The 24,915-nt window shown below is 39.6% G+C and overlaps 1 protein-coding gene across 3 annotated transcripts in view; it reads right to left on the reverse strand.

Moving 5' to 3' along the window:
* Positions 1–4,676: 4,676 nt before the first annotated feature.
* LOC140728962 (caspase-7-like) overlaps positions 4,677–24,915 on the reverse strand; it is a 44,586-nt gene continuing 24,347 nt past the window's right edge. For all 3 annotated transcript variants that reach the window (XM_073048122.1, XM_073048121.1, XM_073048123.1), the window contains exons 4-7: positions 24,299–24,427; positions 18,794–18,969; positions 15,711–15,846; positions 4,677–6,619 (exon numbers count right to left, since the gene is read on the reverse strand). In XM_073048122.1, coding sequence (XP_072904223.1) covers positions 6,393–6,619; positions 15,711–15,846; positions 18,794–18,969; positions 24,299–24,427 — 668 coding nt within the window. In that variant the 3' untranslated portion in view covers positions 4,677–6,392. The remainder of the gene's footprint in view (positions 6,620–15,710; positions 15,847–18,793; positions 18,970–24,298; positions 24,428–24,915) is intronic.

Genomic DNA, 24,915 nt, shown 5'->3' on the forward strand with positions numbered 1-24,915 from the left:
TAGAAATGTTTTTTTCTTATCAGTACAGGTTAGGTTTTGCACCGCCAATTAAAATCAAACAGTGTGCTTGGTTCTGGTCGCCTCACTACAGGAAGGATGTGGAAGCCATAGAAAGGGTGCAGAGGAGATTTACAAGGATGTTACCTGGATTGGGGAGCATGCCTTATGAGAATAGGTTGAGTGAACTCGGCCTTTTCTCTTTAGAGTGACGGAGGATGAGAGGTGACCTGATAGAGGTGTATAAGATAATGAGAGGCATTGATCGTGTGGATTGTCAGAGGCTTTCTCCCAGGGCTGAAATGGCTAGCATGAGAAGGCACTGTTTTAAGGTGCTTGGAGGTAGGTACAGAGGAGATGTCAGGGGTAAGTCAGAGAGTGGTGAGTGCATGGGCTGCCAGTGACGGTGGTGGAGGCGGAAATGATAGAGTCTTTTAAGAGACTCCTGGAGAAGTACATGGAGCTTAGAAGAATAGAGGGCTATGAGTAACCCTAGGTAATTTCTAAAGTAAGTACGTGTTCGGCACAGCATTGTGGGCCAAAGGGCCTGTATTTTGCTGTAGGTTTTCTATGTCTAAGTCTATGAAAGGGGGCAGAAGTTAGAGTGGGGGAGTGGAGGAGCATAGACTGGCGGTGACATTAAATCCAGGTGAGAGGGTAAGGTAAGAATGTGGTGGGGGGCATGATGTGAGAAACTGAGAAGTGATAGGTTTTCCTTTATCACCCTACCCTTTCTCTTTCTTACATCCTCTCTTTGGTTTCCCAAGATCCTTTCCTTTATTGCATATTTGACTGTCCTCTCATTTCTGATTTCTTCTTTAGCCCTTTGCCTCTTTTCCACCAGCTTTTGAAGAGCTCCACAATCGTCAAAGATTTTAAAAAAACCTTCATCTGTTTGTTACCTGGGCAAATTTACAAAATCACTATTTAATTTTTAAAATTAATTTTACAGAATTGCCCCTAGTTCTAGACCCTCTAGATCCAAAGATCACAAGCCCTCAGAAAATACCCCATCTTTTGTTGAAAGGAAGATCCCTTATTTTTAAATTGGAACTAGTTCTAGATTCTTCTGTAAGAGAAAGTACCCTCTCCATATCCACCCTGTTAAGGCCCCTCCAGATCTCATGTGCATCTAGGCCTCATATGGAGCCAGTGATCATTAATGGAGAATGTGTGGAGCAGGTTAAGACCTACAAGTATCTGGGAGTACAGTTAGACGAGAAGCTAGACTGGACTGCCAACACAGATGCCTTGTGCAGGAAGGCACAGAGTCGACTGTACTTCCTTAGAAGGTTGGCGTCATTCAATGTCTGTAGTGAGATGCTGAAGATGTTCTATAGGTCAGTTGTGGAGAGCGCCCTCTTCTTTGTGGTGGCGTGTTGGGGAGGAAGCATTAAGAAGAGGGACGCCTCACGTCTTAATAAGCTGGTAAGGAAGGCGGGCTCTGTCGTGGGCAAAGTACTGGAGAGTTTAACATCGGTAGCTGAGCGAAGGGCGCTGAGTAGGCTACGGTCAATTATGGAAAACTCTGAACATCCTCTACATAGCACCATCCAGAGACAGAGAAGCAGTTTCAGCGACAGGTTACTATCGATGCAATGCTCCTCAGACAGGATGAAGAGGTCAATACTCCCCAATGCCATTAGGCTTTACAATTCAACCGCCAGGACTTAAGAACTTTTTAAAAGCTATTATTAATGCTTTTTGAGATAGTGATTTAGATGCATATCATATTTTTTACTGAGTTAAGTATTGTATGTAATTAGTTTTGCTACAACAAGTGTATGGGACATTGGAAAAAAAAGTTGAATTTCCCCATGGGGATGAATAAAGTATCTATCTATCTATCTATCAAGTCTCCTCTCACCTCCTCTGAACTCCAGTGCACAGAAATACAAAAGATTCTGTCATTGCTGGTAATCCAGAATAATACACACAACATGCTGGAGGAACTCAGCACTTGGATTCACTGAAACATCAACTGTTAATTCTTCTCTATAGATGCTGCCTGACTTGCTGAGTTCCTCTAGCGTTTTGTGTGTGTTACTAAAGTAAATATAGGTTAATCTGACCAATCTTTGCTCATTAGATAATAAATATATTCCAAGATTGAGTCTGGTGAACCATTTCTGAACAGCTTCCTTTGTATAGATATTCTTCCTTAAATAAGGAAACAATGCTGTACATGGCTCTCTAGATATGGTTTTACCAAAGCAATATGTAACTGAAAAACAACTACCTTCCTTTTGTATTCAGTTCCCATAGCAGTAAATAACTTGGTTAGACTTCCTTGTTAATTGCAATACCTAGATACCAGTCTTTTGTGAATCAGTCACCAGGATTTACAGATCCTTCTGATCGACAATACTTTCATGATTCAAATAATGCATTCCTACTTTTCCCTGCCAAAGCAAACAATATCGCCCTTTTCCCAAAATTATATTTCATTTGCTTGATCTTTGTCCACTGGCTGATATCCCTTTGTGGTGTGCTTAAATCCTTTAAATTTACTTTGCTATATATTGTATATATCTCGTATATTTAGCTACCGTATCATCAATCCCTTCTTGAGGCCCCACCCAGCATCACATCACTTGGTATACTCTATTCACAGAAAATTCCATCTCTACTTCTAATTAACCAGTCAATCTTCCACCCGTACCACCATGCTCCTTTCTGTACTTATGAACTTTTATTTTCCTGCATAAAATATCCTCGGAACTTTTATTTTTTAGTATAAACTTTGGCTTGACAGCTTTTCTAATGTCAAATACTTATTGGAAATCTAATACTTCTACCCTCTACCCATACATCATTTCCTCAAAGAACTCCAATAGAATGGTTATAAATTATTTGATTTCTGACTCAAATTAAAGAACTGTACTGTGCATCACTTTTATCCACAAAGGCCATGTTAGCTACTCAAGCTCAAGGCCACCAAGCAATCAATTCCCATTTCAGCGACTATAGACTGGAAATTTGGGCTGCCCACCATTGAAGGCATCCTCACAAGGCAGTGCCTCACTATCAGGGATATGTCCTCCTCTCATTACTATCATTGTGAGAAGGTGTAATAGCTGAATATCCACCCTCAGTGATTCAGGAACAACCCACTGCACCCCGCCCCCCAACCCACCACACACCATTAGATTTCTGAACAATCTCAGGAACCTATTAACACCACCTCATTGGTTTTTCCTCACACTATTTACTTATGTAATTTATAGCAATTTTGTTTTTATACTGTACTGCAGCAAAACAAATTTCACATCTCAAGTATGTGATAAATCTGATTCTAATTTGGAGATGTAACATTTAAGAAAACAGGGTAACACGGAACATTAATATTCTGGTCCCAATTCTAGAAGGGATTTGAAGAAAAATAAATTCACATTTCTGTTGGGTTTATAAATCAATTCCACAGTACAGGAAGTAAGAATGTCATACTGAAGATTGAATTATTGGTCTACATGTTGATGAAGGTGAAGGATATAGATAACTAATAGCTCCCACACTTTTGGGGCATTTATTAAAAAATATTTAAGGCTATGGCTTTATTATAGCTTCAATTTATTAATAGCATAGATGCCCAGGGAAGTAGTAATTACCTCATTAAATATATTTAAGACACACAGATTTTTGTACAGCAGGGAAATTAAGGGTTATGGGGAGGTAAAACTGAGTCCATGGGCAGATCTATGATCTTATTGAATGGTGACGCAGGATCCATGGGCCAGATGCCCTACTTCTTCTGTTCTTATGGCTGCTCTTCCTTTCCTCCCCAAATAATCAACCATAAAGCAAGGTTTCCTTAATGTAATTCATTTAGAAAAAAATATTCAAAAATCTAAATAAATTGGAATTAAATAAAATTACAAATATCAATTGCTTTTAGTTGGAAATTCCCAGCATATGTCTTGTGAAAAATAGGTTATATAGCTCAACTTACTTTACTTTATTGTCGCCAAACAATTGATACCAGAGCGTACAATCATCACGGCGATACCTGATTCTGCGCTTTGTGCTCCCTGGAGTACAAATCAATAGTAAATATAATAAAAATTTAAATAATAAATCATAAATAAAAAATAGAAAAGGGAGAGTAAGGTAGTGCAAAAAAAAATCTGAGAGACAGGTCCGGATATTTGGAAGGTACAGCCCAGATCCGGGTCAGGATCCGTTCAGCAGTCTTATCACAGTTGGAAAGAAGCTGTTCCCAAATCTGGCCGTATGAGTCTTCAAGCTCCTGAACCTCCTCTCGGAAGGAAGAGGGACAAAAAATGTGTTGGCTGAGTGGGTCATGTCCTTGATTATCCTGGCGGCACTGCTCCGGCAGCGTGCGGTGTAAAATGAGTCCAAGGACGGAAGATTGGTTTGTGAGATGTGCTGGGCTGTGATCACGATCATCTGCAGCTTCTTCCGGTCTTGGACAGGACAACTTCCACACCAGGTTGTGATGCACCCTAGAAGAATGCTTTCAACGATGCATCTATGAAAATTAGTGAGGGTTTTAGGGGACAGGCCAAATTTCTTCAGCATTCTCAGGAAGTAAAGGCGCTGGTGGGCCTTCTTGGCAGTGGACTCTGCTTGTTAATGCTTGTAATACAGCAATTAACAGACTAGTGCACTAAAAATAAGTAAACCATTTCGGTATTAATATTAAGCACAGAAAGGAAGTCTGCATGAAATAAATAGATTTTTAATGATCAAAACAGGTAAAGTAATATCTTTTGCATTAGGGTTTGTCATCAATGAGTTTTTATTCAAAAATTACCAAGAACTTTGAAATGTAATCAGTGTTAAATTAACAAATAATAGTATACTTCCAGTAAACAATGGCAATGCTTGAAATTTTAAAGACATACAATTTGTATTCATTAAGCAACTTTTGATAGCCATGCACTATTTGCATATTTGCTGTACCTATAGCTGAAGTACTAGTATATTATATCAGTTATCATCACGGGAAGGCACTGAACCAAAGCCAATGACTACGCTTCCCATTCTCTCCACAGGATAAAAAGGAGAAAAAGGTACAGAACATCAAATCAACAAATCATCACATGCTGGTTGTTTGTACTCATCGTTTAGTAGGGGACAACAATTAATTCTGGGTGAGAAACTACTGAAAAAGGTTTTCAAATTGTACCTAACCTATTTCAGTATTGCTAATCAGACACTAGCACAGCCTAATTACACTGTGAAAGATACAGATTTGTATAATTGATTTGGGTTGCCGTCTGACTTTATTTTATAAGAATTGCACATAGAGCAAGAGTTGCATATTTTAGTACTTCAGGATATGGTCAGAATCCTTCTCCCCCATCACCAATTTTTAAGGGGGTTAACAAAAAAAAATTCTTGAGAAATTGGGTATGCAATTGCTGAACAATTAGTCAGTAGGTCTCTACTCAAATATTCAAGCTTCAATTACCGGTATTTAGCAACATGTATCATGGCAGACAATCCTGCAAATGGCTCACAATAAATGATCAATTACTTTACTGATATTAATGAAGATCAAATTTGGTCCATGAATAAATATTAGCCAAGGTATCTGGGGAATTCCGTAGATGAATTTGAATAGTGCCATTAAATTTATTGGGAACTAGGGTCGTTTGGGCCTTTAACATCTTGAAATTGAGTCTTTAAACAATTTAACATTTTAGCATTATTTCTGCATGCTGAAAGATTAAAGTATATATGCAATATACAACCCTGAGATTTGTCTTCCTACAGATAGCCACAAAACAAAGAAAGAAAACCATGGAACCCGTGCAAAGTAAATCACAATACGAAAAAAAGAGTTGTGCAAACAGGACAAAACAAAGCATAAAAACACAAAATATAAGACACTAAACTACAAATTATCAAACTAGCTTAGTACAATTTAGCTGTGTCCCTCCGATCAAAATTGCACAAAATAGCAACAGAAGATCATCTGGATTTGTGTATTCATTTCTGTTGACCACAGCTTTAAATGCCAATTTTGAGGTGAAAATAAACCGTCTAGCTGCTTAACAGTTATGAAAAACAGCAAATATAATGATCTTCTTACACATGTTCATCAAACCACAATTTTATCAAAGGCAACTTCTCCATTAAATTTGTAATGAAGTCCATTTAAAATTTAAAAATATGTCCTTAAAACCTAGCACTTTGTTGTTAATGAAACCCACAGATAACTTTCAAAATTGTCAGAAGGAGATCGTCTTTAACCATTTAATAGATTGAGATTTCAGAAACAAAGTAACTGGTACAAAACAATATAAATAACTACCTTGATTGAAATCTTTATTTCTCTACTGACTGGTGAATTATAAAGTGTAAGAAAATTATCTTTGAAATAATTCTGCATAGAGTTTCAGCAATTTTCATACATTTCCACAGCTGTCTTAAGGAAAATAAAATTCCTTTGTTAGCATGGAAATAATGCAAGGGATTTGTTTTTTTGCACTGGAGTAGTTTGCATCAGTATTAGATTCAAATTCTAGTGCCACTTTGTGGTTGACTCTGGTGAGCAGTTGCATGAGTTCCAGCTTCTTCCCATAGCTATCCAGTACATGGCATAATGACTGAATAAACCAAGAACCATTAGCTGTATTTCGCCAAGAGTAATAACCTGAAAAAGAGAAACATAACTAAATTACTCTAGAGATTATTAAAAAGTTTCAAAACAAAACTATAATTCAATATCTACACAACTGCACTTAAAGATTTCACACAGGTACAGTACCAGAAGGACCGAATATGTAGGGTTATTATGGAAAGATATGAAAACAGGTTAGTTATGGTGGGCGACTTCAATTTCCCCAATATTGACCAGGACTGCCTTACCACCAGAGGCTTAGATAGGTCAGAATTTGGTAGACTCATCCAAGAGGGTTCCTGAAAAAGTATGTAAATGATCCAACCAGGGAAGGATCCCTTACTAGAGTTTGCATTATGAAATGGGCCTGGCCAGTTAATCAGACTTTCAGTGGGAGAGCATTTTGGGAACAGTGATCATAACTCCAATTTTTCAAGTAGTTGAGGATAAGGATAAGACAGAATCTCAGCAGAAAGTGAGATTAGGAGAGGCCAGTTGTAACATTGAAGCTGCAAATAGTAGGAGCTGGCAAACAGCAGATTAGAAGCATAACTCACAAGCAAGTGGAAGTTGCTTAAATATTAGCTGGTCATAAATCAGGACTGGCATGCTTCTGTGAGGAAAACTTACAAAGATGACAAGTTTCAGGAATCTTGATGATGAGAGATGTTGCAAATTCAGTCAAAAAGGAAATGGAAGTACTTGTAAGGTTTAGTAAGCTAAAATTGAACAAGAAACCTGAAGGATAAATTGAACAAGGTATTGAGGGCTAAAATGATCCATTAAACACACTGGTGAATAAGATTAAGGAAAATCCCAAGACATTTTATACTTCAAGACACCCAACACCACCAATGCCACCACCACTCAGATATCAACATGCCCTAGAACATCAGGATTCAAATTTATCATGTGTATATTGAAATATACAGTGCCTATAAAAAGTATTCACACCCCATGGAAGTTTTCATGTTTTATTGTTTCACAACACTGAACCACAGTGGATTTAAATTGGCTACAGAAAAGACTTCCGTGTCACAGTGAAAACAAATTTCTACAAATTGATCTAAATTTATTGCAATAATTAAACACAAAACAGTGATTGCAAAATTATTTACCCCCTTCAAGTCAGTATGTGGTAGGTACACCTTTGCAACAATTACAGCCTCGAGTCTGTGTGGATAGGTCTCTATCAACTTTGTACATCTGCACAATGCAATTTTTCTCCATTCTTCTTTACCAAATTGTTCAAGCTATGTCAGATTGCAAGGGGATTGTGAATGAATATCACTTTTCCAGTCTAGCCATAAACTCTCAATTGGATTGAGTTCTAGACTCTGACTTGGCAAATCTAGGACATTAACTTTGTTGTTTTTAGGCCATTTCTTTGTAGCTTTGGCTTTATGCTTGAGGTCTTTTGTCTCGCTGGAAAACAAATCTTCTCCCAAGCCGCAGTTCTCTTCAGACTGCATCAGATTTTCCTCCAGGATTTCCCTGTATTTTGCTGCATTCACTTTACCCTCTACCTTCACAAGCCTTCCAGGGCCTGTTGTAGTGAAGCATTCCCAAAGCATGATGCAGCCACCACCATGCTTCACAGTAGGTGAGTTCCCCCACCCCACCGAACAATGGCTTCCTCTTTGCCACTCCCCCATAAAGCTGTGATTGGTGAAGCACTTGGGCAACGGTTGTTGTATGCACAATCTCTCCCATCTCAGCCACTGAAGCTTGTAACTCCTCCAGAGGTGTCATAGGTCTCTTGGTGGCCTTCCTCACTAGTCCCCTTCTTGCACAATCACTCCATTTTTGAGGACAGCCTGCTCTAGGCAGATTTGCATCTGTGCCATATTCTTTCCATGTCTTGATGATTGACTTAATTGTATTCCATTCAGAGACTTGGACATTTTCTTGTCTCCATCTCCTGATGTGTGCTTTTCAATAACCTTTTCGTAGAATAGCTTGGAGTGTTCTTTTGTCTTCATTGTGTAGTTTTTTGCCAGAATACTAACTCACTAGCAATTGGACCTTCCAGATACAGGTATATTTTTACTACAATCAATTGAAACAGCTTGACTGCATACAGGTCTCCAAAAACAGATCTCCATTTAACTAATTATGTGACTTCTAAAACCAATTGTGGTGTGTCATATTAAAGGGGATGAATACTTATGCAATTAATTATATTGTGTTTTATATTTGTAATTAATTCAGATCACTTTGTAGGGATCTGTTTTCACTGACACAAAAGAGACTTTTTCTGTTGATCAGTGTCAAAAAAGCCAAATTAAATCCACTGTAATACAATGCTGTAAAACAATAAATCATGAAAACTTCCAAGGAGGGGAAGGGATGAATACTTTTTATAGGGACTGTACAGTGAAATGTCATTTACATTAATAATTTAACCTGATCTAACTCTCCTTGGAAAATAATGATGTGAAATACTTGTTTAGTATCCCATCCACTCCCTTTCACTCCAGGCATAAATTCCCTCCTTTGTTCTGGAGTTTTCCTACCCTATCCCTGAAACCCCATACTTTTTAAATGTATGTATAAAATTGTGAATGTGTGATCATCTTTAGCCGTTTAATAGTAGTAAAGTGAACATTAAAGTGAATGAGTCCCCAGATAGAATTTATTCCACATTATTGAGAGGGCAAGAAAGGAAATTACTGAGCCCCTGACAGATGCCTGTATTCTCCTTAACCACAGGCAGGTCACAGCAAGCAGAATAGAACAAAGAACAGTACAGCACAGGAAATGCCACTTTGGCCTACAATGTTGTGCCAAACCAAATACATTAATAATCAAAGACAACTAAACTAATCCCTACAACAACACACACAAAATGCTGGTGGAACACAGCAGGCCAGGCAGCATCTATAGGGAGAAGCGCTGTCGACGTTTCGGGCCGAGACCCTTCGTCATGTAAACTAATCCCTTATGCCTATGTAATGTCCATATCCTTCCACTTTCCGCAATTCACGTTCTTATCTAAAAGTCCCTAATGTATCTGCGTCTACCACCACCCAAGGCAGTATATTTCAGGCACCCACTACCTGCCCCTCGCATCTTTTTTGAAATTAACCCCCTCACCTTAAATGCATTTCCTCTGGTATTAGACATTTCGGCTCTGGGAAAAAGGAACTGTCTACCCTATTTATACCTCTCAATCTTTTAAGCTTCTATCAGATCTCTCTTTAGCCTCCACCGCTCTAGAGAAAACAACCAAGTTTGTCTGACTTCTCGTTATAGCATATACCCTCTGTTCCAGGCAGCATCCTGTAAACTTCTTCTGCACCCTCTGCAAATCCTCAACATCCTTCCTATGAGGTGACCAGAGCTGGATGCAATATTCCAGATGTGGCCTAACTCAAGTTTTATAAAGCTGCAAAGTTACGTTCTGACTTTTGAACACAATGCCTTGACTAACAAAGGCAAACATGCCATATGCCTTCTTAACCACCCTGTCAGCCCGTGTAGCTACTTTCAGGGACCTAAGAACTTGGACCCCAAGATCACTCTGCTCAACACTGTTAAGGGTACTGTCTCCTTACATTTGACCTACTAAGGTACACCACTTCACATTTAGCCAGGTTAAACTCCATGTGCCATTTCTCCGCCCATATCTGCAACTGTTCTACATCCCGTTGTATTCTTTCCCACACATCTACACCATCCAGAACACCACTAATCTTCATATCATCTGTAAACTTACTAACCCACCCATTTACATTTTCATCCAAGTCATTTATATACATCAGAAACGGCAGAGGTCCCAGTGCAGATCCCTGAAGAACACCATTAATCACAGGCCCCAAGCTAGAAAAAGTCCTTTCAACCACTACTCTGTCTTCTTCGGACAAGCCAGTTATGAATCCAAACAGCCAATTCACCATTAATTCCATGCACCTTAATCATCTGGATGAGTCTCCCTTGAGGGACCTCATCGAACACCTTACTAAAATCCATGTAGACAACATCCATAGCTCTATCTTCATCAATCACTTGCACCACCTTGTCAAAAGATTAAATCAAGTTAGTAATACACAACTTGCCCCACACAAATCTATGGAGGCTCTCCCTAATGAAGCCATGGTTTTCCAAATGCTCATAAATCCTATCCCCAAGAATTATCTTCAGCAACTTCCCTACCATTGACATGAGATTCATCAGTCTATAGTTTCCACAATTACTCCTTTTTACCTTTTTGAATAATGGAACACTTTAGCCACTCACCAGAACTCCAGAACCTCATCTCTGGCTAAGGAGGACACAATTATATTGAGCAAGGCCCTAGTAATCTCTTCACTTGCTTCGCTCAATAACCTGGGGTAAATCCCATCAGGCCCTTCCTTAATGCTCTTTAAGGGACCCAATACTATCTTCTCCTTTACTGCAAAATGCCCTAGCATATTAATACTCTCAGCAATAATCTCTCTATCCTCGATGTTCTCCTTGGTAAATACCAATGTAAAGTACTCATAAAGGACCTCACCCACATCCTTCACATTCAAGCAATCATACCCCTTTTATCTTGTGTGGTCCCACTCTCTCCTTAGTTACCCTCCTGAAAAAATGTATAAAATGCCTTGTGATTCTCTTTCATCCTACTTAACCTGGCCCCTCTTAGCTTTCCTAATTCCCTTCCAATAGTTAATGTTGTTTTATCTTTTTTAATAAGCAATAGGGATAACCCAACAAATTATAGACTGCTGTGCCTTACATCAGTGGTAGGAAAATTATTTACCATTCTTAGGCATCGGATGTTTTCCACATCTGGAAAAGCACAGGTTTATTAGGGATAGTCAGCAAAGCTGTTTTTTTTTTGGGGGGGGGGGGGAGATAAACTTGAGCAAAACACACAAAATGCTAGAGGAACTCAGCAGGTCAGGCAGTACCTATGGAAATGAATAAACAATGAATATTTCAGGCAAGATGAATGGGGGAGGGGATGAAATAAGAAGCTGGGAGGTAATAGGTAGGAAAGGGAAAGGGCTGAAGAAGGAATCTGATAAGACAGGAGAGTGGACCATGGGAAAAGGGAAGAAGAGGGGCACCAGAGGGAGGTGATAGGCAGGTGAGAAGAGGTAAGGAGACCAGAATGCAGATTTAAAGAGAGAAGGGGTATGGGGAGAAATATTGCCAGAAGTTGGAGAAATCAATATTCGTGCCATCAGGTTGGAGCTGAGCATGGAATGAGATGTTGCTACTTCAATTTAAGAGTGGTCTCAGGAGGCCATTGGCCAACACGTTGGAATGATAATGGGGAGAGGATTAAAAATAGCTGGCTAGAGGGGGAGCTTATAACTTATTTTTCTTTTGGGAAAGTGTCAAATATAGGGAGTGAATATTGTCTACGTGGACAATCAACAAGGTCCCTCATAGTAAGTTGATCCAGAAGACTAAGGCACACAAGATCCAAGGCTTGAGACAAAAGGAAGTAGAAAGATATTATTCTGACTTATGGTCTGTACCAGAGATGCTAATACCTCAAATGATTTGGACAAATATTTAGTGGGGGGGGTGACTGAGGAAAATTGTCAAGGAACATAGTAGGATATAGAACAGTTAGAAATAAAAGCAGAGAAATGGCACATGTAAGAGGCAAGAATACAGTAAATAACAGTATTGATGTATAGAGGAATCTTGGGCTACAAGTCCAGTTTCCTGAATGTGGCAACACAAATAAACAGGGTAGCAAAGAAGGCATATAGCATACTTGCTTCATCGCTGGAAAGTAATGTTGCGTTACAGGAAGGATGTGGAGGATTTGGAGAGCGAGCACAAGTGGTTTAACAGTCCATTGTCTAAATTAAAGAGTATCAGCTACAAGGACAGGTTGAACAAAATTGTATTCTTTAGAGCATCGGGCTAAAGGGCTGACTTGATAGAAGTATAGAAGATTATAAGAGACATGGATAGTAGATAGTCACCTCAGGGTAGAAATATCAAATACTAAAGGTTATAGTTTTAAAGACAAGAGGGGAAAAGTTTACAGCAAATTTAAAAAGCAAGTTTTATTTTACATAGAGTGATATACTGTAGGTGTCTGGAATGCACTGCCAAGGGATATGATGGAAGCTGCTTCCTTTTGTTTGCACAATTAGTTCTCTCTCCCTGTGTCTGCACATTTGGTGTATGTGTTTTTTTTAAATTGGATTCTTTCGGGTTTCTTGTTTTGCGGCAGTCTGTAAGGAGACTACTCATACTTTGACAATAAATGTACTTTGAACCTGATACGTTAGCAACATTAAGAGGGATATGAATTTATATGCAGGCAGATATGATTAATTTAAATTGGCATAATGATAAAGACAAACATTGCGCACTGAAGTGCTCATTCCTGTCTGTACCTTTCTGTGTTAAATGACATACTGGCAATATTTATAGAGAAAAAACATGCCTACGTTATAGGCTTCTTCCTGTACAGTAAATCAAAAAGTGGTTCAGGCTTTTTACTCTTTCCCTATAGATGTGACCTCACCTGCTGGGCTTTGCTGGTATTTTTTATTGCTGAATTCCAGTAACTGCTCTCTCCTGTGCCTCACTATTGATGTGGCATTTTCTTTCCCTATCTCCTGTATACTTTTCTTTTCTTTCTCTTAAAAATTCAAGTTCTTCTGCCAGCTGACTCCAACAATATCTATAATCCAATTTGAGGATTAAACTATTCAAGTCTCTGGAGATCTCCTTGGTCTTCACCCACTGCCAGACTTTTCCTTTGATCTCTTCACCCCTTCCTTTTCTCTGCAATTAAAATGTTTGTTAACTTCTAGCTCTGAAGGAAGATTGCTGACTTGAAACTTCAACTGTCCTCTCCACAGTTGCTGCCTTTCATGCTGAGTAGTTCAAGTTTCTTATTTTTGCTGGCAAGTCCTCATTTGATTTTTAACTCATCTATTAACAGATATTAAGCAGGTTCTTACATAAAAGATACACCCAGGATATCTGACTCTACTTACAGTTTTTAAAGTTCTCCCAACTGAACAATCATGGAAGTCCCATCCTTTCTCCCCATTTTCTGTTGCCCTGCAACTTATTCACTCTCACACCCCCAATGATTCCCTGTTGATTTTTCTGCCACTTATCTACACTAAGGAGTAACTTAAAAGTGCAATTTAATACAGCCATGCAAACTTTGGCCTGCAAACATTTGTTACCCAGGATCATTTAAAGCTGTTAACCATCAAACTGGTTCAAATAAAGCAAGTGATAAACAAGACAGATGTAGGAATGAGAGTTTAGGTTGCCTATGTGTAGTTGGTAGCTGCTAAGAGTTTTTACAGTTACTGTTCTGGGACTCAACTCTCAGATGAATAAACTATTGTTGAGCTTCCAGCTGAGTACAGGTATTGATGTTAACCGACATTTCGATGACAAACTCAACCACCTTCATCAGGTATGAAGCCTGCGCATGTCTAGTCCAGTGCCATTTATACCACCATCATCCTTCCTGCCTGATTGGTTAGTCCTCATCCAATCAGGTTTCCACTGTGAATCGAATTCCAGTTCTAACTTAGAGTGAGACCTTCATCTTTATTAAAATTCTTTTTCTCTAGTTTTATTTCAATGGCTTCCTTCACCAGGCAGTCCCAAAAGCCATTGATGTGGCACTGTAGTTTTCTGCTAAAGTCAATACTATGGCCATGGTGAATGCAATGTTCTGCTACCACTGAAATGGATACACCTCCTGTGCTCCTTAATGCAAGATTCAAACATGCGTCCCATCTTGCCAATATGTACTGCTCCACATTTACAGGGAATCCTGTAAACGCCAGTTGTCCTGAGTCCCAAATCATCTTTGACCCCCATACGCTGATTTGAGCTTCCTTACGAGTTTGTGGATGCTATTAATCTGGTATTTCTTCAGAATCCTGGCAATCCTTCCAGAAACCATTGAAATATAGGGAAAACAGGCAGTAGCGAGAGGTTCCTCCAATTTACGATTTCGGTTTATGATGGAGATGGAGAAGAATGGCTGCCTCCTGTTGCTGGAGATTCTTATACGATGGAAACCGAACAGTAGCCTCAGACATGGCGCCTATCGGAAACCCACTCACACAGACTAATGCCTCAACAATAACAAACACCATCACGATACCCAACTTAAGAGTGGTTCTTTCAACTTTAATTAACTATGTGAAAACTACTTCAGACCCACAGAGACTCCACGAGGAAATAAGATGATCATGCACAATGTTCCTACAGAATGGCTAAAGGTGAAGGAAATCAATAGAACCCTTAAAAGGGCTGACAGAAAAACCAGGAAACCTAACAATCAGGAGGAACTCATCGCAACTTCCTGTCTTCCCTATATTCCCATGGTTTCGGGAAGGGTCACCCGGATCCTGAAGAAATACCGGATTAATAACCATACACAAACCCACAAGGAAGCTCAAATCACAGCTTATGCAGGTCAACAATGTCCTGGGACTCAGGACAACTGGCGTTTACAGGATTCCAGGAAAGTGGAGGCCAGATTGGACACACAGTGGAAACCTGCATGAAGGAGCACAGGAGTGTATCTGTTTGGGTTACCCGGAGAAATCGGCAGTAGCAAAACATTGCATCCACAATGGCTATAGTATTGACTCCGGAGGTACAAAACTACAGTGCCACATCAATGGCTTTTGGGACGGCCTGGTGAAGGAAGCCATTGAAATAAAACTAGAGAAAAAGAATTTTAATGAAGACAAAGGTCTCGCTCTAAATAGGAACTGGAATCCACAATGGAAACCTGATTGGATGTAGACTAAACAATCAGGAGGGGTAGATGACAAGGGTATATATACCACCAGACTAGACGTACCCAAGCATCATCCCTGAAGATAGCAGAGTTTGTCATTGAAACTTTGGTTAAAAACAATACCCCTACCCAGCTAGAAGCCCGAGAAGAGTTTATTCATCATATCTGCTGGGAAAGCACTAGATCTGTTTTCAACACTCAGATCGTCATAAGAAAAACACTCACAGGCTTAGTCTACATTTAAAAAATGGCTTCTTGTCGATAAAAGATGAGAAATCCATGTAAGGCAGAGCTGGGTTCTACTCATAACCTGAGCATTTGTGACGACAACTAGTAGAACTTTACAGATTGAATTTTAGAACATTAATCAATAACCTGGTGCTGTGGAGTAAGCATAAAGGAAGTCTGCCTCTATAGGTATTTTTTGCAGGGATGTAGCCGGTTCTCCTTTGCTGTCAGTTTCAATTCCATCTGTTTCAACACCAGCATCAAATTCATTTCCTCGACAGGCCTAATAAACAGCAGTGAACAGAGAAGCAAAGACATTAAAATAAAAGACATCAGCAAATTAGAAAAGCAATGTATATGTTGCTTAAACAAAACATAGCAGCAAGTCAATCTCATACAATTCAACTGTAACAAATGATTTGTATTGCATGTTGTTTATTTTTCTCTAAAAAGATTGATTCCTGGGTTCATGGTTTATGGATACAAACATGATAGTTATTCCTCTACAACATATATGTCAAACTCAAGGCCCGCGGTGGAATTATCTTTGGCCCGCGAGATAATATCTAATTACTATTAAAGCTGGCCCCAGTAATCGAAGCGCCTATGGCGTATGATATGGCTAATGCTGAGTTTATTCAGGTACCAGGTTTTCAGGGTTTTTAGTGTTTATTCGGTTTCCCTGGTTTATTTCCTGAATATCATTAATGAATAAATGAATAATAAAAGGGAAAGACACAACAGAGCTCCAGGATAAAAAGTTGCTTTGTGAAATGGCGTTTCTGTGTGACATCACGAGCCATCTCAATGCGCTCAACCTGCAGCTTCAGGGGCGGGGTCGTGTGATCACAGACATGTACGCTGCAGTGAGGGCTTTTAAAACCAAGCTGCGCCTGTGGGAGACGCAGATGCAGCAAGAAAACTTGAGCCATTTTCCGTGTTGCCAAACTATGAAAAAGCAGGTTTCTACCGCAGTGTTCCCACGTGCAAAGTTTGCTGAAAAACTTAGCATACTTGGTGCCGACTTCACATGGCGATTTGCCGACTTTGAAGCCCAAAAAAGCAGGTTTGAACTGCTCAGTAATCCATTTGCAGCTGATGTGGAAAGCGCACCAACCAACATACAAATGGAGCTGATTGAACTCCAATGTAGTGACACACTCAAGGCAAAGTATGACTCAGTGGGCGCTGCACAGTTTCTACGTTTCATTCCCGACACAATGCCCCAGCTGCGTACCCAAGCTGCTCAAATGCTCTCTATGTTTGGCAGCACATCTGTGTGAACAACTGTTCTCTTTGATGAAGATAAACAAAACATCACACAGGAGTTGTCTTTCTGATGAACACCTTCACTCAATTCTGAGGATTTCCTCAGCTCAGAGCTTGACTCCAAACATTGATGAACTTGCATCCAAGATGAGATGCCAAGTATCTGGCTTAGACTAGTGTGAATCACAGAGTGTTGGCCTGTGGAAAAATATTTTCATTAGAAATTACTCTGGAAAAGCTGCAGATAAAGCCATAAGAAATAAATGCAACTGATTTTTTATTTATTTAATGTTCAATGTTGTTTTTGTAGGCAATAACTTAAGCTTTGTTAGTTCCAGGTTAATATGTGTAATAAATTCATTTCAATAAGTTTTGCAATAAACGCTGAACCAGTCCGGCCCTCGACTTGTACCGATTTTTTAATTTTGGCCCACTGTGTATTTGAGTTTGACACCCCTGCAATACAGCTTACCAGATTGTTCAATAGTGAATATTTCTTCATCCTGCCTTCACACAACATTCATTTTCCACCAGGTGCCAAAGGTGATCATAAAAAGGGCAATGATTCATTTTCCACCATCAGCAAAGGTTATTTCAGTGACACGATTACCCCAATGAAATCTCCATTAGTGTTGCCTTGGCTTTAGTGGTACCCTCCGTCAAAAATTATGTATTCCAGGTTTATGATATTTTAGACTAACACTTCATCAACTTTGTTTGTTTAAAATTAACTGTCAATAAAGAAAACAGAACTAAAAGACAAGGGAAAACATTGGAAGCAGTTAGGATCTAGAAAATACTGGGAGAGAGAAAAGTGAAGGCGGATTTGGTCATCAAATTCAAAAAGGAACTAGATAGTCATTTGAAAGGAAAGCATTTGCAAAACTATGGGAAGAGAACAGAAATGTTGGTTTGCTAGATTGACCTTTTATAGAAACAGCAGGGCTAAATTGCCTCATCCATGCTCTAGACTTTCACAATAAATTACAAACCAATGTGACTTAGCTCTAGATCAAGTGCTCCAAGCTGCTCTAAAACTTTACTTTCTAAACTTAATTGTTTCTCATTTGTTCTCTTTTTCAACGTTTTTTATTCTCTAGGTAGTTTATCTATTTGAAGGCAAGTATTTCATTCTCCTTTTGTTTTCTTCCTGTGTTTTCACCTTTAACTATTATCCCTACCGATGCCTCCCTACTCCTCCCCTTTTCCCCTCCCGCACCGAACGCGCTCGAAGCGCATCTCCATTCTCCTTTTGAAGTATTTTTAAACATTATTTTATTTCCTGTTATTACTTTATACTTTGGGTGAAGAGACTTCATACAAAATGACAAGTTAGCAACTTCTAACTGGTGGTTTAAAATTAAAATCTATAAGATGATTTTTTAATCTGAGAGAATTTGTGGCCAAATATGGATTTTCACATACATATGTAATGGAAAACCATAAGTATTCAGAAATATAATCATACAATTATGCAGACTGATCTAATTTTAGATATATTCACTGCTACAGCATCCTGTGATTTTTTAAAAATTGCAAAAACGTACTTACTGGACAAATTTCATTACTAAATGATTGACTATTTTTCCAAGAATATAACTACAGGTTGGAGACTCCAAATATTAGGAAGAACCTCTCAGCAAATAATCAAGCTCCCACAAAATCAGCAAGGTTGGCAGAGACAAAGAATCTGTTACTGTTAAATGACTCAAGGGGATTACACAAGTACAATGTCTTTAATTATTAGTATTGAACTCTAAGTAACAATTGTAGAAGATTAGCTGAACTACAAGCTGAAGCAACATTTTCCCTTAAAGGAAGAGCAAGTTAAAAGTGTATTTGTACTGGAACCATTTCAGTGCACCAATTACCACCTGCTCTAGAAAATGTACGCCAAGATATGCTCAAATACCTCCAGAATATTATAATTAGCTTTAAAACCAGGTTAGAAACTTCCATACCTGTATGAAAAACAACTTTGGCTTGCCAATTAGAGATCGGCATAGATCTCCTCTAAAAATACTAGTGAAAGTCTTAATTTCTTCATAGCCATCTGTTCCATACAGCAATCCTTCTTCTCCATGACTGAGGAAAACACAGATAAAAGCTGCCATTTGGCTGTGATCACTCTTGGCAACTATAAACATAAACAAATAGAATGCAATGAGTTGTAAATGCAGTAACAGTTGGCCCTACTTTAAAATCCATGTTTCTTTATTTCTTCCCAAATCTGCCTTCTTTAGACACATATTTCTTGCAGAAAATCCAGAAAATCATGGAAGGCAAATTCAATGGCCACTTTATTAGGTACACCTGTATACCTGCTTCTAAATAGATGTGTCTAATCAGCCAATCATGTGGCAGCAACTCAATGCATACATGCAAGCAGACATGGTCACGAAGTTCAGTTGTTGTTCAGACCAAACATCAGAGGGGGCAGAAGTGTGATCCAAGTGATTTTGACTGTGTTATGATTATTGGTGCCTGATGGGGTGATTTGAGTACCTTAAAAACTGCTGAACTCCTGGGATTTTCAGTTTCTAGAGTTTACAGAGAATGGTGTGAAAAACATATACTGCATATGTTAATCAAAATGGCTTCTTTGTTTGTTAAAAGTAAAACTGCTTCTTTGTTATGCCAACTGGTGAGAGAGTGTTGTCTGGCAGAGCATTCTCGAAGCTTCTCACAGCCTGTTTAGGTTTATAATTGCTGATAACAGAGATAGATAGATAGATAGATACTTTATTCATCCCCATGGGGAAATTCAACTTTTTTCCAATGTCCCATACACTTGTTGTAGCAAAACTAATTACATACAATACTTAACTCAGTAAAAAATATGATATGCATCTAAATCACTATCTCAAAAAGCATTAATAATAGCTTTTAAAAAGTTCTTAAGTCCTGGCGGTAGAATTGTAAAGCCTAATGGCATTGGGGAGTATTGACCTCTTCATCCTGTCTGAGGAGCATTGCATCGATAGTAACCTGTCGCTGAAACTGCTTCTCTGTCTCTGGATGGTGCTATGTAGAGGATGTTCAGAGTTATCCATAATTGACCGTAGCCTACTCAGCGCCCTTCGCTCAGCTACCGATGTTAAACTCTCCAGTACTTTGCCCACGACAGAGCCCGCCTTCCTTACCAGCTTATTAAGACGTGAGGCGTCCCTCTTCTTAATGCTTCCTCCCCAACACGCCACCACAAAGAAGAGGGCGCTCTCCACAACTGACCTATAGAACATCTTCAGCATCTCACTACAGACATTGAATGACACCAACCTTCTAAGGAAGTACAGTCGACTCTGTGCCTTCCTGCACAAGGCATCTGTGTTGGCAGTCCAGTCTAGCTTCTCGTCTAACTGTACTCCCAGATACTTGTAGGTCTTAACCTGCTCCACACATTCTCCATTAATGATTGTATTCATTTGTTAACCAATGGAGTTGGATGTCATTTTTTTCTTGTGGGACTGGGAGCTGGGATTTTGCGGTCTTTTGGGGAGTCAGGGAAGAAGATGCCGAAGAAGGTGGACGTGTGCCGCACATCTCGGTCAACCACTTCGGGTGGTCCCAGGTGCGAGGTTGTGGAGGTCGGAGTACAGCAAAGAGTGGTTGAACGGGTCAGTGGTTGAGCTCCAACGATGTGCACTAAATTGACTGAACTCTGGTAAGTTTTGGCGCCTTTTTCTTTATTTTCTTTTCCTTCATATATACTGTATCGCTAATACTTAGTTCTGGTAAAATTCTTAAAGTATATTCTATAACTGTATCTGGTGTGAGTTTGATATTGTGTGTGTGATGTTGCATTAACTTGTTTTCCAAAGCATCTGCATATACGGGAGACGGGGTTGGCGAGTGGCTGGAATTTCCCCCTAGACATATACCAGCCTGTCGCGTAAGCATTACAAACAAAAAGCATTCAGTGAGCAGCAGTTCTGTGGTCAAAAATTCTTTGTTATAATGAGAGATATCATTATAACATCTCTCATTATAATGAGAGCAAGCTGACAGCAAGGCTAAAGCGACTTAAATAACCACACGTTACAACAGTGGTCAGAATCAGAATCGTGTTTAATATCACCAGCATATGTCATGAAATTTGCTAGCTTTGTGAAGCAGCAAAATACAATACGTAATAATAGAGAAAATAAAACTGAATTACAGTATCTTAAGTAGCAATGAGAAGAGGGCATTGATAGATAGATAGATAGATAGATAGATAGATAGATAGATAGATAGATAGATAGATAGATAGATAGATAGATAGATACTTTATTCATCCCCATGGGGAAATTCAACTTTTTTTTCCAATGTCCCATACACTTGCTGTATCAAAACTAATTACATACAATACTTAACTCAGTAAAAAAATATGATATGCATCTAAATCACCGTCTCAAAAAGCATTAATAGCTTTAAAAAGTTCTTAAGTCCTGGAGGTAGAATTGTAAAGCCTTCTTTTTGAGGCATCTCTCCTTGAAGATGTCCTGGATACAGTGGAGGCTGGTGTCCAGGATGGAGCTGACTGTTTACAATTCTCTGCAGCTTACTTCGATCCTGTACGGTAGCTTGCCTATCTGACAGTAATGCAGCTAGTCAGAATGCTCTCCACAGTACATCTGTAGAAATTTGAGTGTTTTAGGTGACACACCAAATCTCTTCAAACTACTAATTAAGTACAGTCGGCCCTCCTTATCCGCAAATTCAACCAACCGCGAATCGAGAAAACCCAGAAGTGCTCTTCCAGCACTTGTCGTTCAAGCATGTATAGACATTTTTTCCTTGTTGTTATTCCCTAAACAATGCATATAACAACTATTTTACATAGTATTTACATTGTATTAGGTATTATAAGTAATTCTAGAGATGATTTAAAGTATACAGGAGGATGTGCGTAGGTTATCGTGGATCGGGATTTTTAAAAAAACGTTCTCTTACCAAGTAAGTCAGAACAGGAACATCCAGTATTATTTAGCAGTTAGTCAAACGTTTGACTTAGTATATAGTATATATTTTACCTTTCTATGCATATAAAACACTTAAGAAACATATGTTTCAGCACCAGGTGATCCAGTAACGGATCGCTCCTGAGCGCGCTGTACATCCGTGCCGGGTTGATGTGAAGGATCAAAAACTCAAAACCCCAAAGCCCAATACTTAAACCACTGTGTTGCTCAGTAATAATTGTAGCTTTCATCGGGGCAAGGCCTTTCTCACTTTATCCTTTAAAATTGTTCCGATCGTTGACCGACTGTAGCCTAACGCTTTTCCAATGATCGATAGTGTTTCACCTCTTTCCAATCGCATTATTATTTCCACTTTATTTTCAATCGTGATCGTGATCATTTTTGTGAACAGGAACACTGCGGATTCAGATCTCTGACGCTGGGTCCTAATGTCCACAGCACTGAGACAGGTTAAATAGGTTCCGGGGTTCCGCTGGGTCCTAAGGTCCACTGCATTGATACAGGTGGAATAAGAGACTTAAGCATTCGTGTTTTTTGGTTATCTACAAGTGGTCCCGGAACCAATCCCCTCGCGGATAAGGAGGGCTGACTGCATAGCTACTGTTGTGCTTTATTTGTAGCTGCATTGATATGTTGGGCCCAGGATAGATCCTCAGAGATACTAACATCCAGGAACTTGAAATTGTTCACTCTTTCCAAGGACTGGTGTGTGTTCCCTAGTCTTACCACTATTGAAGTCCACAGTCAATTCTTTGGTCTTACTGACATTGAGTGAAAGGTCGTTGCTGCAACACCGCTCAACTAGATAATATACATCGGTCCCATACACCCCCTTGTCACCATCTGAGACTCTGTGAACAATGGTTGTATTGTCAGCAAATTTATAGATGGCATTTCAGCTGTGCATAGGCACACCATCAAGGGTGTAGAGAGAGTAGAGCAGTGGAATAAGCACACATCCCAGAAGTGCGCCAGTGTTGACTGTCTGTGAGGGGGAGATGTTTTGTCCAATCTGCACAGATCGTGGTCTTACAGTTAAGAAGTCGAGGACCCAGTTGCAGAGGGAATGACAGAGATTCAGGTTCTGCAGCTTCCTAATCAGAATTGTAGGAGTGATGGTGTTAAGCAATGAAATGTAGTTAATAAACAGCATCCTGACGTAAGTATTTGGATTGGTGTGCAGAAGAACATCTCTAAACGCACAAGTCAAATCTTAAAGTGGATGGCCTACAGCAGCAGAAGACCAAGAAAATACACTAAGTGCCACTTTATTAGGTACAGGTAGAGGAGGCACCTAATAAAGTGGACACTGAGTATTTCACCCTTCACCCCCCCTACCCCATTTACTTATTTTACAAAGCATGGTTTTGCCAGCAAAGCCCACACTTACATAACTGTTACATACAAGTCTATAACTGGCAGGTTAATTTTGTTGCAAGTAGATCAGTAGACATTGCTAATTATGAATACCAAAAATGACTGAAAATTGTGTGGGTTGCAGGTTTCAATAATCACTGATTATTAAGACAAGAAGACATAGGAGCAGAATTAGGCCATTTGGCCCACTGAGTCTGCATCACCATTTAATCATGTCTAATTCATTTTCTTCTCAACTCCATTCTCCTGCCTTCTCCCCATAACTTTTCACACCCTGATTTATCTGCAATCTATCAACCTCCACCTTAAATGTACCCAATGACCTGGCCTCCAAAGCTACCTGTGACAATAAATTCCACACATTCACCCTCTAGCTAGAGAAATTCCTCCTCATCTCCATTCTAAATCAATGTCCTTCTATTCTGAGGCTGTGCCCTCTGGTCCTAGATTCCTCCACTATAGGAACATCCTCTCCATATCTACTCTATCGAGGGCCTTTCAACATCAGATAGGTTTCAACCCCTCATTTTTCTATACTCCAGTGAGTACAGGCTCAGAGCCATCATACATTCCTCATATGATAATCTTTTCATTCCCAGAATAACCTTCTGAACCCACTCAATGTCAGCACATCCCTTCTTGAATAAGGAGCCCAAATCTGCTCACAGTACTCCAAGTGAGGCCTCACCAGTGCCTTATAAAGCCTCAACATTACATCCTTGTACTAGTATACTCGTCCTCTTGAAACGAATACTAACATTACATTTGTTTTCCTCACCACCAACTCAACCTGCAAGTTAACTTTTAGGAAATCCTGCATGAAGACTCCCAAGCTTCCTTGTATATTGGACTTTTAAGTTTTCTCCCCATTTAAAAGATAGTCTACGATTTGGGCTCCCCAGTCCAGATGTGTTGTCTTTTCTCAGTCATTCCATTAAAACCCTTTGTTAATCTTAAGATCTACCAAAAGCACACAGTTGCCTGTGCTTCTATCCTGCTCTCTGCACCTCAAGTATCTCATCACAAGCAAGCAGTGATATTACAACTTAGTCCAAGTTTCAGAACTGCAACATGAAGATAGTTTTTTAAAAAAATTCAATTTCATTTGTTTTCACCAACACTTACCATTGCTTAGTTTTTGAAGCATCTGCTGACATGTTTGATCATTAAGAATTTCAGTGTGAAAACCCAAGTTTTTGAATGTCTTCATCAAATTACTGGCATCTTTGTCTGTACCATTGCGTTTACTCATGCCTATAAAAATAATTAAAGAAAAATAATAGCAATTTTACTCTAATTAACTTGTTCTATATGTTAATTGCATCATGGATGTTAATTCTTCAGACACTAGAGATCCACTTGGGAAAAGGGCCTATTATAAGGGTGTTGGTCTTGATGGCAAATGCCTAAATGCCTGAGGAGGAAGGTAAAGCTGTGCAAGCGCGGGTGACGTCAGTGGCGAGCGCGGGCTTTAAAACAGCAGCCCACTTTCAGGAGCGGGCAGCGGAGCAGGGGTAAGGAGTGCTCGTGATCGACAGATGACTGGAGATCGGAGGATCAGCTGTTGTAGGTAGGCCAAGACCCTCAGACCTACCTGGAGAGTACCTGAGGAGGAAGGTAAAGCTGCGTAAGCGCGGGTGATGTCAGCGGCGAGCGCGGGCTTTAAAAAGCGGCCCACTTTCAGGAGCGGGCAGCGGAGTGCACAGGAGCAGAGTGCTGGGCTTTGGCTCAGTGGGCTTCGG

Source organism: Hemitrygon akajei, chromosome 6 (assembly GCF_048418815.1).
Source record: "Hemitrygon akajei chromosome 6, sHemAka1.3, whole genome shotgun sequence".
NCBI lineage: Eukaryota > Metazoa > Chordata > Chondrichthyes > Myliobatiformes > Dasyatidae > Hemitrygon > Hemitrygon akajei.